Genomic DNA, 15,380 nt, shown 5'->3' on the forward strand with positions numbered 1-15,380 from the left:
TTTGTCAGCCGCTTGGTGGTTTCTGCTTCCGTGTTGGGGGGGGGGCTCCAGAGACTCCAGTGGGCATTCCTCTTGCAGGCAGCGCCCTCCTGCCCCCGCTCAGCAATGCCGTGCGCAGTGGCCTCTCCGTCTGGCTCAGGGGATGGGCTGGCTGGCCTTGATGCCACAAGGCCGCTTAGCAACCAACCCCAGCTCTCTCTCTGGAGTGGCTGCTGGGGAGGCAGGCGGCAGCCCTGAGGGGAAAACAAGGCTGGAGCAGGCCACCCTTGCCAGAGAGAGCTCTTGCTCATTCTGCACACAGAAGGAGAAAATTAGGAGGGACACCGCTCCAGAACTGGTGGGCCATTTGTTCTACCGTGGCCATAGTCACGTGAACCAGCCTCCTGCGTCAGACCATTAGAGCCAGCACTGTCTACTCTGACGGGCAGCAAGGCACACAGGCACACAGAGGCCTTCCCCAGCCCTGCTATCCGAGACCCTTTTACCTGGAGAAGCCGGGGACTCAACCTGTGACCTCCTTCACACACGCCATGAGCCTTCCCTTTAATGATAGCTGCCCAGAGTCTTGTGTGCAGAGCGAGAGAGCGAGCGCTTTTGTGTGCAGAGCGAGAGTCTTGTGTGCAGAGCGAGAGAGCGAGAGATTCCCTTGAATTGGAGACGCCAGGACTGAACCTGGGATCTCCAGCATGCAAATCCCATCTTCTGCAACTGAGCTAGAACCCTTTTGAGCTCCACAGCAAGGGCGCAAACTTAGTATGGCCGCTATTTTGCCCAGGCATCTAAATGCCCCCCCACAAATAGGGGAGAAAGAACAAATCAGGAGCGGGGTGGTTTTTCACTTTGTGTATTTCACACTGTACTTTCTGTAAGACATCAAAGACCGAGTGAGCAGAGAGATTTGGTCACCTTCCACTGCTGCCAACGCACCGGGGTTCACGCTCAGCTAGAACCAAGGGAGAAAGGGGGCCCTGCTGCAGGCAATATCCAAGTGAGCAACCAGGATCCAGAGCGGGTGACAAGCAGCAGGGGCAGCCGTGGGCCCTGCTGCGGCCTCCAGGCCCCTCTTTGACATTCCCTTCCCTTGCACAGCTTTGGAAATGCAGGTAAGGCGAGGTCCCGAGTTCTGGAATGTTTGCAGGCGCACGCTCAGAGATGCCCGCCATGCAGACCTCATCCGGTGGGGAGCCCCTTAAGCTGAAGGATCCCAGCACAGTCTCTGCTCCGAGGAGAAGCTGTGAGACAAACGCAACGGCTTGCTCAAAGGTTGGAGGGAGGTTCTGCCTGGCATTGGGCCCCCCTTCAAGACCCACTAGATTCTCTGTTGAGAGGAGGAGCCACAAGAGTCAAGTGTGTGTGAGTGGTGGGGGGAGCAAATCCACTCACCGCTCTGCGCGTGGCAGGGGCTGATTTCCTATCCTTCCATGAATTTTCAAAATAGGACGGGCGGCGGGGAAGAGACTCAAGGGAAAGGGAAGGAAAAGCAGGTGGTGTGTGCGCAATTCTGAATGAAATGATCGGTTGCCAAGCTTGGGTCCCTGTCGGCGGTGGGACTACAACTCCCACCGCCCCGACCCCAATCACTGCAGCAGGGGATGATAGGAGTTGTAGTCCCACGCCATCTGGGAGGCTGGGCACCCCTGAAGGAGCAGTGCGAGAGCTGCCATGCCCCCCGCAGTCCATTTGGCGGGGCCCCCGTCGTGCTACTGCCAGGCTGCCCCGCCGCCGCCGCCATCGTGCAGCAGCTTGTCGACCTCTGTCCGCTGCAGCCAGAGGCGCTGCTGCTTCTCGCTCTGCAGCTCCTCCACGTGGTGGCTCTTCCAGCAGAGCTGAGCCACGTCGCAGCTGCTGCCGTGCAGCAACCGGCAGCTGCTGCAGCAGGAGGTGGGCAGGGCCCCCGGGCGCAGGCAGGAGTGCAGGTGGTAGCGGGGCGGCTCGGCCACTGGGGCACGCCGCCCGCCCGCAGGGCTGAGCTGGGGGCTCCTCGGCTGCCTGGGAGAGGCGGGGCTGCTGGCTGCGTGGGGCTGAGGGCTGGGGCTGTCGTAGCCAGGAGCAGCAGCAGCAGCAGGGGACAAGTACCGGCTTGCTGCCTGCGGGGCCAAGTCTGTGTCGCTCGTCCTGCTGAGCTCGCGCCGGAGGGAGATGAACGAGAAGGAGGTCTCGAGGTCAGGCCCCTCTGAGCCCAGCATCCCGTTGCCGTAGGGCTGCTCCTGGCCCGGCGGCGGCGCCCACAGTTTGCTCCTGCTCTCGGCAGCAAACCCCGGGGGGCTTCGCAGATGCTGCTGCCTGCTGCCCAGCCTGGGGCTGCTGCCCTGGCGCTCGCAGTGGGTCAGCGGCGGCAGGCTGGCTCCCGAAGGCTCCCGGGACGGGCTCTGCGCCTCCTGGCTCTCCCGGTAGAGATCGAGCCCGTCGGCCGGCTCCGCCCGCAGCTCTCGGCCTCTCGGCCACTGCACCTGTCGCCGGAGCCGGGCCACACAGCCCTCCAGGCTGCCCCTGCTCTCCCTCCGGGCTTGCAGCAGCTCCTCCGAGGACACGCCGCACGGCTCCAGCTCTTCCACAATCTTGCCCAGGATCTCGCACTCCACCCGGGCTGCAAAGAAGCCGCAGGCCGTGCGGAGGAGACTGGTCCCCGGGGGCAGCTGGGAAATCACCAAGCGGAGGTCATCCCTCTGGACGTAGCCCAGCCGGCGGAAGCTCTGGGCAAGGTCTGCCTCGGAGAGGACTCCCTGCAAGACGTGGACGTAGACCCCGGAAAAGGTCTGCAGAGAAAGGCGTCCGTTAACGGGGGGGGGTAGTGCAGCAGGGAAGGGCAGGGGGGCCATCCTGGTACTTTCCCCCCTCCAGGGTCTCGGCTGCTCTTGCTATCCCCGCAGTTGGTGACATCACTGAATATTGAACTGCAGCTGGTTTTCCTCCTATCCTTCCTGCCTTGGGAAGCTGCCGTACACCGAGTCAGACTCTTGGTCCATCTATCAGGAGCACCTGACCTTCTGGATGCGCCTTCACGGCCTGTTAATGCCCAGCACGCGGCCGCTCCAGCCTGCCAGACAGGAGCCCCCTGCTCTTGGGAGTCCCCCTCTCCCTCGCCCCACACTGGCCCAGCCACGCTCACCTTGATGGTGCTGAATTCCTTGCGCCAAGGGAAGAAGTACAGATTGACCGCCGCCAACTCCAGCACCTCGAAGGCCTTGCCGAGGTTCCGCAGGGCCACTCCCAGGCTCAGCTGCTCCCGCAGGGCCACCGCCAGCATGGCAAAAGTGTTGTCCTCTTGCAGGGCGCAGAGCAGCTCCGGGTCTTCCAGCAGCTGGTGCCAGAGCAGCTCCTTCAGGGAGGAGTCAGTGCAGGTCCCAATGTGGCCCCGGCGGAAATCCCTCTCCAGGCACCGGCGGTATTCCTCTTGCAGGGCAGCCCCGGGAGTCATCCTGCAGCAGGCAAGAGCCAAGCCCCGCGATCATTTCCACACCAAGTCCCAGCTCCGCACAGGCCTGTCAGGCTGACTCAGCCCAAGCACCTGGAACAAGCTCACTCCATTCCCTTGCCTCTCTCATGTGGATTGTAAGCCCCCCGGGGCAGGGACCTCTCGCCTCATACTTGGATCATGAAGCCTGAGCTTCTGCATGACCTGCCAACCCCAGCCCCACAGCTTCACCCCTCTGCTCTCTTGTTCGGCTAACCCGGGCACAAAAGAGCCGGTGCAGCGCCGCCCACCCGCCTGCCTTGCTGAAGAAGAGCTCTGTGGCTCGCAGAAGCTTGCCTACCACCGCTTTGGGCGACGCGTGGTGGGCGCCCCCGAGAAGAGGCCCTCCTGCCGCGTCCCAGCCCGCCTCGGTCCTGGACTCCTGACCCAGAGGCTCTCAGCGTGGCTCTGGGGCGGGGGAGTCTTCAGGGGGCCACAGGGCTCTTCCGCTGCAACAGGGGACTCACACGGCGGACCCCAACCCACCCAGGGCAGCTTGGGGTGGGGGTGTGTGCCCCAGATAAAGGGGCAAATGGGGAGCGCATAATTCGAACCCGCGACCCCGCGCTCACCTGCCAGCACCGCTCGCCCGCTCAGTCCCTGGGATCTTGCTCGCCCCGCCCGGCCTGCTGCCGCCTAGTTCCGTCACTTCCGGCTCTTTGCCCCGCCCCCCGTAGCGGAGGCGTCACGCCCATGCGCCCTGGCTGGCATCATTAACCCTTTGTCTGCTGCAGCTCTCCTGGCGAGGGGCTTTCGCCGTCTTTCAGGGGCGGGTCAATTTTCGAGGCACCCCCGTTCGAAGTTTACGTGTTTTTAAAACGTCGGCCAGTCACGGGCTTTCAATCCACCTTCGTTTTAGTGGTGTGGCGGCGGCCTCTTGTTTAGAAGGCTGCGAAACGGTTTGGGAAGAAGAGAGATGGGCTTATCAGTGGCCAAGGGAATGAGATGAATGAATGAATGGCTTTTCTAGACGTGGAGTCTATTCAGACACAAGCCCGATTCAGACGTGATGCTGAACACTCGTACGACGAGTGTGCAGGGTACACAGCGACAGAGCTGTGCACAGGTGCAGCCATTCACATGTTATGCGGAACCCAGGTACAGGAGTACACTTCCTACCTGGACCCGGTTTCGCCTCTAAAATGAACACAGGTGCAGTCATTCGCACACAAAAACATGTGTGGGTGTACAGACATCACGTCTGAGTAGGGATAGAGGAATCTCTTCCTATATTTAGTCCAGCATCTCTGCCTTGCTTTTCTGTCTGCTCCAAGCAGATGCCTCCTCTCCGCCTCCTCCTCCTCCACAAAGCTTTCCTCTCAGTGCTTCTCATTTGCAGCTTCACCTATTTGCATTTCATTGGATTCTTTTCTATTTTCAGTTCGAGTTTCCTATCCCGTGTACCATGGCCTGGCTGGAATTGAAATGAACTGAAGTGTCTGAAGCGAATCCTGCCCCTCCTTCCTCCCTTCCTCAGCCATCTTCTGAGAGGAAGGCTGCTGAGACCATCTCCGGGTTCCTGGCAGTTCCTTGCCCCAGCTCAGGAGCCGCATCCCGGACTGGCTGATGCAGTGACCGCGCCTCCATTCCCAGTCGGGGCAGCGTCATTGCCACCTGCCACCTTTTGACCCTACCTGAAGGAGCAAGTCCAGCCAGGCCAGGCCAGGGCTTTTAATCAAGACCAGAGGAGAGCTGGTCTTGTGGTAGCAAGCAAGCATGACTTGTCCCCTTAGCTAAGCAGGGTCTGCCCTGGTTGCCAATGAATGGGAGACTAGAAGTGTGAGCACTGGAAGATCTTCCCCTCAGGGGATAAGGGGGCCACTCTGGGGAAGAGCAGAAGGGTCCCAGTTCCCTCCCTGGCAGCATCTCCAAGATAGGGCGGAGAGAGATTCCTGCCTGTAATCTTGCAGAAGCTGCTGCCAGTCTGTGAAGACAATACTGAGCTAGAGAGACCAATGGTCTGACTCAGTATATAGCAGCTCCCTACGTTCCATCCTTGGAGTGACTGAGTTAAGCTCCCAAAATGCACGGCTCTACCTCACAGGGCTGCTGTGAAACTGCCTCTCCGAGCCTCTGAGAGAAAGGCTGCCATGGTGCATAGTACATTTGCATGCTTCCCTGGTTTCCCGTCGTTCCCTTGGCACCAAACTGCTTTGGCGTGCAGCTCGTGATTTAGCCCTTGCAGCACGCTTAGTGCCAGGCTCCGGACAGAGTGATGGGTGTCCAGTGAATATGGTGACTCACCGTCCCAAACCAGGAGGCAGGCAGAAGCTGGGGGGGGGGGGTAGCTCCACGCTGCAGCTTCCATCACATTGTCCCACCCCTGGGCTATGGCGGATTAACGTAGTAGCAAAGGTAGCATTTGCTACGGGCCCCGCGTTTTTGGGGGCCCCGCACACCCGGCTTCCAACTGCCCTTTCTGCTCTCTCTACTTGGTGTGTGCTGAAGAGTGTGCTGAGAAGTGGGCTCTGTTGACTCCTGCCTCCACCCTGGTTGCAGTGAGCACCTGCTCTCACTTCACTGGCCTCCAATTAGCCAGCTCAGCTCAGCTGTAGTTCACCCCTCCCCATCAACCATGGGCCATTACTTGCAGATCTTTATCAGGTGCATCGGTTTCCAGCTGTACTACTTCTATATGCTAGATTGTAGATTTAAATGATAGCAGAACTAACAGACGATATGGTTTGTGCCTTTTTCCGGTCTTGTCCTTCACTCTTCCTTGGCATGTTTGTTTTCATTCCTAAATCAAAAACTCTGGGAATTAAAGTTAAAACTTTACCTGTGGGTTTTTTTTGGTCCATGTTAGATAAAATATCCCTTTTCTGCTATATGTGCCTTTTAAGAGAAGGCCCAGCACAGCATCTGTCCCGTGGCTGTTCCTGGTGCCTACCACATTTTCCTTTTTAGAGTGTGAGCCCTTTGGAGACAGAGAATCATCTAAACACTCTTTATTTTTCTCTATAAAGCACATTGAGAATTTTGATTGAAAAACGTAATATAAACGTTCACTGTTGTTGTAGTAAGTGTGAGTTTGTGGCTTGGTCTCCCATACTCCAAAATATAGCAAATGAAAGAATTGAATTACTTTACTATGCAAGTAAATAATGTATGTTTTAATATTTATGTGCATTTTTTAAAATTTAGGGCCCCTTTATAACATATGCTACAGGCCCCGCGCTAGCTTAATCCGGCCCTGCCCCTGGGTCTTAATTTCCACCTGCACGAACGTGTCCCTTCCTCTCTTTTATTCACTTGTTCTTCCTCTGGGCCCAAGAAGAGAATGAAACCTGGCTAGCTGAGCTGCCGCCTCTCAGCATAGTTTGGAAGCTTTGTCTCCAGGACGGAGCCCCGAGACATGGTCTCCCACCCACGGACCCTGATATGACCGGCCCACCCCCTGTGCTTCCCCTGATGACAGCTATGCTCCCATTCACACCACTCAGATTTCCCTTGAGGTCTCAAGAAGAGCCTGGTGACTCTGGCAGGCTTGCCGTCTCTCTTGCCCAAGATCTCGGCTGGCTGGCTTCCTCCGTGCCCCCCCCCCCTTCTGGGGGTCCAGCGCATCCTCAGCCCTCCCTGCCACAGAACCAGGAGGTGGGGAGAGCGAGGGGGTGGGTGGGCCTTGCTTGCTTGGAGGTGGGACTCGTAGGTGCCTTCCCTACTTATGCCCCTGCATGCCACGAGCAGCTCCACTTGCCGCTGGGTGGGCTGCTTCTTCTTGGGGCCGCAGGATGGCTGCTGCCGCTGCTGCTCCTGAGCGGCTGGTGCTGGTGCTTGGCGGAGCCGGCACGGTGGGATCTGGGATTGTCAAGGCGCTGCTGGAGAAAGGTAAGGCTCTGGTTGCCCCGGCCCATCCTGCGCGGCCCCTCGGTCTGTGTGCTTCTGTGCGGGGCGTGTGCGCCTAGGCAAAGGGCAGCACTGCAGAGCTAGCAACAGGCCACCTCCTCCGTGCAAGAACTGCGCCTTCTGTCCTGGTAGCTAGAATCCCGGCGCCACCCAAAAGAGTTTATTTCCACCAAGAGGAGCCATCGGGGCTGGAGCCTCGCTCGGAAGCTCCAAACTCCTGATTTCAGATATGCATGGATGTTGGCTGGGGCAAACCTGTCTGGGCGAACACATGCGCTTGGCCCATGCTCAGAGGCACCCTCTTCTTCACCATTAAATAACACGTTCCAGGAAAACTCAGACTTCAGACTTGCCCTGTCTGGGGTTGCCTTGTGTCTAGACCCTGTCTAGCATGTCTTGTGGATCCCTCACAATCAGTTGGATGTGGGCCCTGATCCGGTGGCATGGAAGTCCCCCCACCCCTGCTCTTCTCCTCTCCTGATGCTCTGTCTCCTGTGCAGGCTTCCAGGTTGCCGTCATTTCCCGGGATGGAGGCAGGCTGGAGAAACTGAAAGATTTCCTGCCCGCGTCGACCCACAACCACCTGCATACGCTCATAGGAGATGTGGGTAAGGCCTTGCGAAGCTAGCCATAGGGGTGTGTGCCTTGCAGTCGTAAGCAGGAATTGTCTCCTTTGCTAAGCAGGGTTTGTGCTGGTTTGCATTTGGGTGGGTGACTCCACATGACTCACGCTGTCTGCTGTAAGATATTCCTCGTTCCAGGGCTCAGTGATTAGAGCATCTGCTTTGCCTGCAGAAGGTCCCAGCTTAAAGTTCTTGGCAGCATCGCCAGGTAGGGCTGGGAGAGACGCCTGCCTGGAACCTTGGAGAGCTGCTGCCAGTCAATGCCGACGATACTGAGTCAGATGGACCAAGGGTTTGACTCGGCTTTAGGCAGCTTCTGAAGTTCCCTGGGCTAGTACAAAATTGTGCTCCTTCCTCCATCACTAAGAAAGAGCAGCTTTGAGCTTATTTAAGTGGGGGGGGGGGCTGGTGCAGGGGGAAGGGGTGGCCTCCCTCCAAATTGCCCCCATGCCGTACTGCTGCTTTCCCAAGACGCTCCGTGACGCTGAGACCTGCACCACAGATTAGAGTAATGAGCAGTTTGTCTCTATGAGAACGGACCCTTTCAGGCCAGGCAGCTGTTCTTGGGAACAGTGGTGCCCAGGAGCGGAGAGGCGAAGGGCGTGGGTTTGGGATGAAAAAATGGGGGGGGGCATAGTTATGAGGTGTCGGGAAGGGATGGCTTCAGAAGGATGCTACCCCAGCATGGAGGCCAGATGGAACTGGCCGACATGCTTGCATTTTGAAATGTGTAAGCTGCTTTGAGTTCTGAGTGAAAGCAAGAGATGCATTTGATAGATAAGAAGGTCCAGAAAGATGCATGGATCATGGGCTGAGTGGCTGGCATTTGGGGGACACAACCAGAGGTGCTCTTACCGCTGGACTTTGAGGCTGAAGTCCAGGACCTCCACGTACCCCAAATCATCTTTAGTCTGTCCTGGGTGTTGTGGTTTGTGCCCTCAGTGATGCTTAACCTGCAGCGGGGTGGCGTGGAGGGCAGCACTCCAAAGGCCTTTAGCTCCAGGCTCCAACATTACCAAGGTGCACCTCTGGACGCAACTGCTAGGACAAAAGGAGGCAGAACTTGAAGGGAGCCAAGAGGCTGACAGTAATTGATGCAGATTGCCAGGTGACGCTAGCCAGCAAGGAACCAATAAGGTCGGCTGCTCTTTCAGAAAAACTCGAGGGTGGTTCACACGGTTGCTAGGGAAGGAGACGTCTCAGACCCTAGATCAGCAGCTATGCAACGCACCTGATATTTGAAATCTGTTTCATCCTCTGCAAGAGGAAAACTAGGTCAGAGGCACCTCCTGAGGTTGTGTGGTCAGCAGCGGGGCTGGGGGGCTTTTCCGTCTCCTTCTTTAGGAGAGGAGAGCTGGTCTGGTGGGAGCAAGCATGACTAGTCCCCTTAGCTAAGCAGGGTCCACCCTGGTTGCATATGAAAGGGAGACTAGAAGTGTGAGCACTGTCAGATATTCCCCTCAGGAGATGGAGCCGCTCTGGGAAGAGCATGTAGGTTCCAGGTTCCCTCCCTGGCAGCATCTCCAAGATAGGGCTGAGAGAGGTTCCTGCCTGCAACCTTGGAAAAGCCGCTGCCAGTCTGTGAAGACAATACTTAGCTAGAGAGACTAATGGTCTGACTCAGTATATGACAGCTCCCTATGTTCCTCCCTCATTCAGCAGCCAGGCACAGCTGCGAGCATCTTGCTAGAGGGACGCATCTTCATAAATGTGGTGGTGGTCTGTATTTGGAAGCGTAGAAGCAAAAAATGACAGGAGAATGCCTCTGATTCACTTGGGAGGGTACAAATTTGAATATTCCCAAAGGCCTTTGTGGCTGGGGAAATGGGAGTGGTCATCTAGGAGCAGCTGGAACTCTCCCAGACAGCAGGCTTTGTGGCAGGTTTTCTGCAAGGTTTTAATGAAGAGTTTGAAGTGGCCCCAGAAAGCCGACGCAAAAAAGTGAATTTTTTTAAACCCCGGATATAAATCGGGCTACACTCTTAACGTGCGATGAAGAGCCCCAATCATGTGTGAAGTGCTCCCCGATTGCTCGCAGGGACTTTGGGGGTAATTTTGGCTGTGAACGCACCCCTCCATTGAGGGGTGAGCTAAAAGATGCGAGCTAAAAGCCGGGTGTGAAAAGCATCCTGGGGATCCAAGGCTGGGAGCCCTGACCTTGGCGTGCACAGTAGTACTGAGCTAGATGGACCGGTTCTGTGCTGCAGCGGGAAGACCGTTGGACCAGCCCTCTTCCCCTGCGCGGGGACCCTACGCCGGCCCTGCCAGCAGCTCTTTCCCTTCTCTTTGAGTCCTGGGGAAGGAGAGAGACTCTGGCCCTTGGCGATACTTTCTGGATGCTGGCGTTCTGACTGCTTCCTCAAAAATGTTTCCTCAAACAGGAACTGAAGATGGGGCCGAGGCAGCCAAAGCAGCCCTGCTGAAGAGCTCCGGGAAGGTGACAGACGTGGTGTCCTCTCTGGGCTTCAGCTGGTGGCAAGGGGGCCCCCCTCACACCCAGTCGCTGAAGGAGCTGCACCGGGTGAGCAGCGGGGAGTAAGCCGCCTGTGGGGTTCTTCACTCATGTTTCTTGGAAGGGGGGGGTGCTAATGTTTTAAGCATTGCCTTCCTGCTGCTCATTGCACACATTCACGGGGGTGGGGTGGGGGGTGCCCCACCCATGTCTGTGGCACTCACTGGCACCCTGACAAAGATGAGAGGCCTGGCTGAGCTCAGAGGAGATGATAGTCTGGAAAGTGACCCAATGGAGACGGAAGAGGAAGAGACGGGCGGGAAGACAGAGGCAGGAGACAGGGGGAGGAGATGCACCGAACCCGGTCACGTGTTCTTCGGCTGACTTGAGTTGAGGTGGGGCATGGGGACTCTCGGGTCGTGCCAAAGGCCCCCAAAGCAGGGCCTGAGGGGAGATTGGAAGAAAGGGGGAGAACAGGTGCAGGTCTTCTGGGATCACGTCCAGGTCCAGCAAAGAAGAAAGGATGGCAGCGTCACTGGAGGGAGCAGGAGATCTTTGGGCCGGGCCGTCTCTGTGGCTGGCTGCCCGCCTGCCCAAAGAAGTGCTTTTTAAAAGACCCTCAAGACACACCTCTTTTCTCAGGCGTTGAGTTGCTTTTATTTTATGAAATTATTTTAATTGTTTTATCCTGTTTTATACTTGTATTTTAAATTAGGTACACCGCCGAGGGCTACACATATCAGGCGGCATAGATCTGTGATCAATAAAGTCTAGGGTAGCGGAACTGGAGGAGGGAAGGGTTAGGGCAGGGGTGTGTCAGGATGGGACCACAGAGAGGTGGGGTGGGGGAGCAACCCCATGGGGCTTGGAAGTGAAACAGGGCATGTATCACGAGCAACACGGAGGACATGCCATGATTCCCGCCTGCGACCTTGGAGAAGCCGCTGCCAGTCTGTGTAGACAATAGTGAGCTAGATGGACCAAGGGTCTGACTCAGTCTATGGCAGCTCCCTATGTCCCGATGTCTGCCTGTCGGAACGGCACTTCCTCCCTGATGCCAGCTTGGTGCAAGCCATCGGACAGAACGTCGCGCTAACAGGCACCAGAGTGGAAGCCGCCAGGCAGCAGTGGGGGCAGCTCTTTGGGCAAAACAGGAGCTGGGCACAGGGAGGGGGAGATCTACCCCCCCCAAGTAGATCCTCGCCAAGTGCTGTGAGACTTTGTCTCTATAACAACAATTCAGCCAAGAGGGCTGCAGGGAGCCGTTCCTGTGTCCTTCCGGCGTTTTCAAGGCCACCAACCTGGAAAACGATGGTGTCTGCTGCCCCCTTTCCTCCCACCCCCTGCCCTCTGGCTCTTCTCTCTCTCAGGTCCTGGACACCCTGCTGCTGAGCACATTCACATCTTGGAAGGCCTTCTTTCCCCTGGTCAAGGACAACCCCAACGGAACCTACACCTTCATCACAGGTGAGAAGCCAGGGTGAGCCCCTGCAGTAGGTAACCCTGGAGAGAGGTCTTGGGGCTATTAGGCATCCTGTTAGCGGTGATTGAAAACTGCGCTCTGCACATGCTCAGAGGCCCTCGTGATTTTATATCTGCTGGAACGGAGTCCTAGTGTTCAGTCTTCAGCTCTGTTGTCAAACCCTTCTTCAGATCAAGTTTTGCATTTCACACACCACTGGCCCTTGGCACAAGACTGCTGGGTTTGGGGGCTGGGGAGAGAGCCCTTCTGGACGCTGCTCATCCCCCACAAGACCCACCCAGGGACTTTTCTCTTCCAGGAGGGGCTGGCGAGCGTCTCCTCATGCCCGGCACCGGTTTCCTGACCCTGGGGGCAGCGGGCGCGCTGGCCTTTTGCCAGGTGGTGCGTGAAGAGTACCCGGACGTGCCCTGCAAGCTCAATGAGGTCAGTGCCAGGCTGCTGGTGGGTCCTTTCTCCCCAGCGCAGGCTTCCCTCCAGGGTGCTGCCACCCTGCCTGCTGTGGGGCGGGCTTCACTCCCAGTTCTCTGAGTGGTGGGACATCCAGCATCGCCAGGGTCAGTTTCCTTTGAGGAAGAGGGGAGCAGAGTCTCGGGGGAACTTTGTTAGGAACTGCCTCGTGTTTCTACTGCTGGTAGAAGGCACTCAGATGCATCCCTGCTGTGACTTTCACTCCCCAGCTTGACCATCCTCGGGTGCCCCGAGGTCTCCAGCGGCCTTACCTCCCTCGGCTGCCCTGACCTTTGCTGTCTCGTCTCATACTTCCTTCGACCCCCTCCTCAAAGATCCCTTCCCCATGGACCTTTTGGCACACACACCCCACCCCAAATGCCCCTAAGCCTAAGAAGGTGCAACTGAACACATGGGCCCCATTCAGATGGCTGTTGTACCAGTGCACCATGCCGGCACACTTGCCCGTGTTTTTGTGTGAATGACTGCACCTGCATTCACTGTACAGGCCCTTCAGATGCAGAGTACAGACAGGAAGGGTGCTGCTATGCCTGTGCTCAACGTAACATGTGAATCACTGTACCCGTGTACACTGTGCTGAACATGTTCAACACAATGTCTGAAGAGGGCCACAGGATTTCTGCTCCCCGTGCCTCTAACTCCCTCCCCTCCTTCGGTTGCCTCCCTTGCATCGTTTTCTAGATTGTAACCTGCTCAGGGCAGAGACTTGTGCTGAAATAAATGTATCTCCCCCCCCCCCGTCTTTCCTGTGTTGAATTTTCAACTGTAAGCCCCCAACAAGCTGGAGATTGACGGGGGAGGTGGCAGGCTGGCTCTCTGTGCATGCTCTGGAGCGGTCTTTGCTTGCCTCTGCAGGTGAAGATTAACATGGGAGTGGCAAGGCCCGAGCGGCTGGACCAGGGGTACGTGAGCCACTTGGAGGTGGGCGAGGCCGTGGCCTCCCTGGTGGAGAAGAGGATGGTCTCCCATGCAGTGCTGAGTGCTGGCTCCCTGGCAGACCTCAAGACCCTCACGGCTGAGGGGAAGATCTGAGGCTTCAGCCAGGAGGCCTCTACCAGCTGTACCTGCCCTGTCAACCCCTCGTGTGGAAACACCCCCACCCCCAATCTCCTGGGTGGGGCAGGAAAGGGGTGCTGCCTTGCCCGGGGGGGGGGAGCCCGGCTCCTTGCCCACCTTCCATGCTAGCCAGAGCCCACAAAATTGCCCTTAGAACTAGTAGTGGACAACTCCTCGTTGCTTCCCTCGGAAGCAGCCTTCTGCACGCAACTGCCACGAAGTGACCGTCCTCTCCCCTCCCTTGTCGTGATCCAAGGAGGCAATCCGGAGCAGATCTGGCCGAGGAGGAGAGCTGGGGCCCTTTGCTGACCTGTCCCTCGCGCCACCTCCCCAGCACACCGGAGCCCCTCCAGCGGGAGAGCACCGTGGCCGATGCCACCTCTCTCGTGGGCCAGGTTCTGGACAGAGGGGAGCCGGCAGCCGGGGGGCTTTCCCACTACAGGGAGAGGTCAGGCGGCAGCCGCCGACCAGGGAGGCGAGAGGCGGGCGGCAAAAGCTTGCTGCTCCTGGCTTTGGCCGTTGTGTTCAGCGTAGCTTCTGCAGCCGGGAAGGTGCTCTGAACCGGCCTCTCCATGCCGACTCAGAAGTAGGTCCCAGTGGGTTCAAGGGGACTTACTCCCAGGCAAGCAAATGCGCCAAATCAATGTGTGCAGCCTCTTGTCTTGTCGAGGGCCCTCGGCTTCTTCCAGCCAAGGGATGCGGCCCTTTGTGCTATCAAGAGCAGCTCTTCATCTCTACATTTAAATGTAAGCCTGGATGCAAAGTGATTAGCACCCTGGGGACACCCTGGACTCCTCCTAGCCCCACGGCCTCTCCCTTGGCAGTCAGCTCCAGCCCCACTGGCTACAAACTCCCCTGCCCCTTGAGCCAAAATGACCCCCCCCCCCGCCCCCACCTCCTGCCCTTGCTCTCTTCCCCCGAGCACAGCAGCCTTGCCTCTGGGAATGCCTCGTGGCCCCTCTAAGCTGGGACCTGGGGCAAGACGGACATGCACAACGCCCCTCCAGAAGCATCCGCCCACCTGCCTCTTCGTGCGTGGACCCTCACCACCGGCAGTGCTCGTCTTGCGCCTTTTAATAATCCACGTATATTGAATAAACCCCCAAGGCTCTTGGCTGTGGTTGCTTTGTTTTCCTCCGTCTCTTTCAGAGAAGGGCTCCCGTGGGCTCTGCTTGCTTGGGCATAGACTGCACTTCTGCAGGGGGGGGGGGCAGAGGGTGAGGGAAAGACCAGCAGCAAGGGGCACTGGCAGGAGGGGCCCTTTCACGGAGGAGAGGAGGCCGCTCTTCCAAATAAGAGTCTTCTGGCAGTGGCATCTTGAAAACTTATTGGGATCGCCTTTTAGCCTCTTCTTCACAAGTTCTCCCTCTATTCCAGCCAGTGTAGGAACACAGAAAGCTGCCACATACTGAGTCAGACCACTGGTCCATCTAGCTTTGTCTACACAGACTGGCAGCGGCTTCTCCAAGGTTGCAGGCAGGAGTCTCTCTCAGCCCTCTCTTGGAGATGCTGCCAGGGAGGGAACCTGGGACCTAGATGCTCTTCCCAGAGCGGCCCCATCCCCTGTGGAGGGGAATCTCTTCCAGTGCTCGCACTTCTAGTCTCCCATTCATATGCAACCAGGGAGGGGAGAAGTCAGGCTTGCGACCACAAGACCAGCTCTCCTGCCTTAATGTATGTGGGCACATATATTCCTGCTAACTTTATGCATCTGGCAAAACAGCCTCTTGTCCACCGAAGTCTTCTGCACAATAAATGCACAAAACTCTGTTCGCAGCAACAACCTATGACTTCACCTCTGGAAATGGCCTAGACTCTGCAAGGTACAACTTTAATCCAGCAGAAGCAATCCATTCAGCTCAGCCCTGGGGCAACCAGAGAAACACACTCCCTCTGGGTTCCCCCTACCCAGCTGCTGAAGAACTGGGTTTCCCTCCTCCCAGGAAAAGTACGTGCCCTTGTGCAGATCAGGGGAAAGCAAAAGAATGAAAGGCATCC

At 57.5% G+C, this 15,380-nt stretch overlaps 2 protein-coding genes across 3 annotated transcripts; one reads left to right on the forward strand and one right to left on the reverse strand.

Moving 5' to 3' along the window:
- Nucleotides 1–828: 828 nt before the first annotated feature.
- SPATA2L (spermatogenesis associated 2 like) lies at nucleotides 829–5,939 on the reverse strand. 2 transcript variants are annotated; one of them, XM_053270422.1, is made up of 4 exons: nucleotides 5,699–5,939; nucleotides 4,027–4,343; nucleotides 3,110–3,419; nucleotides 829–2,756 (listed from the first exon to the last, which is right to left on the reverse strand). In XM_053270422.1, exons 3-4 carry the CDS (start codon nucleotides 3,416–3,418, stop codon nucleotides 1,701–1,703), a joined length of 1,365 nt encoding a protein of 454 aa, XP_053126397.1. In that variant the 5' UTR covers nucleotide 3,419; nucleotides 4,027–4,343; nucleotides 5,699–5,939; the 3' UTR covers nucleotides 829–1,700. The 2 variants fall into 2 exon arrangements, with proteins under 2 accessions (XP_053126397.1, XP_053126398.1); XM_053270423.1 differs by lacking the exons at nucleotides 4,027–4,343; nucleotides 5,699–5,939 and adding an exon at nucleotides 3,756–4,017.
- A 1,148-nt stretch (nucleotides 5,940–7,087) lies between these two features.
- Nucleotides 7,088–14,499, forward strand: LOC128334159 (uncharacterized). The gene is made up of 6 exons (XM_053270488.1): nucleotides 7,088–7,282; nucleotides 7,801–7,908; nucleotides 10,305–10,444; nucleotides 11,746–11,842; nucleotides 12,157–12,281; nucleotides 13,182–14,499. The coding sequence occupies exons 1-6, from the start codon at nucleotides 7,129–7,131 to the stop codon at nucleotides 13,356–13,358; spliced, it is 801 nt and encodes a 266-aa protein (XP_053126463.1). The 5' UTR covers nucleotides 7,088–7,128; the 3' UTR covers nucleotides 13,359–14,499.
- Nucleotides 14,500–15,380: the final 881 nt, after the last annotated feature.

Source organism: Hemicordylus capensis, chromosome 9 (genome assembly GCF_027244095.1).
Source record: "Hemicordylus capensis ecotype Gifberg chromosome 9, rHemCap1.1.pri, whole genome shotgun sequence".
NCBI classification, from domain to species: Eukaryota; Metazoa; Chordata; class Lepidosauria; order Squamata; family Cordylidae; genus Hemicordylus; species Hemicordylus capensis.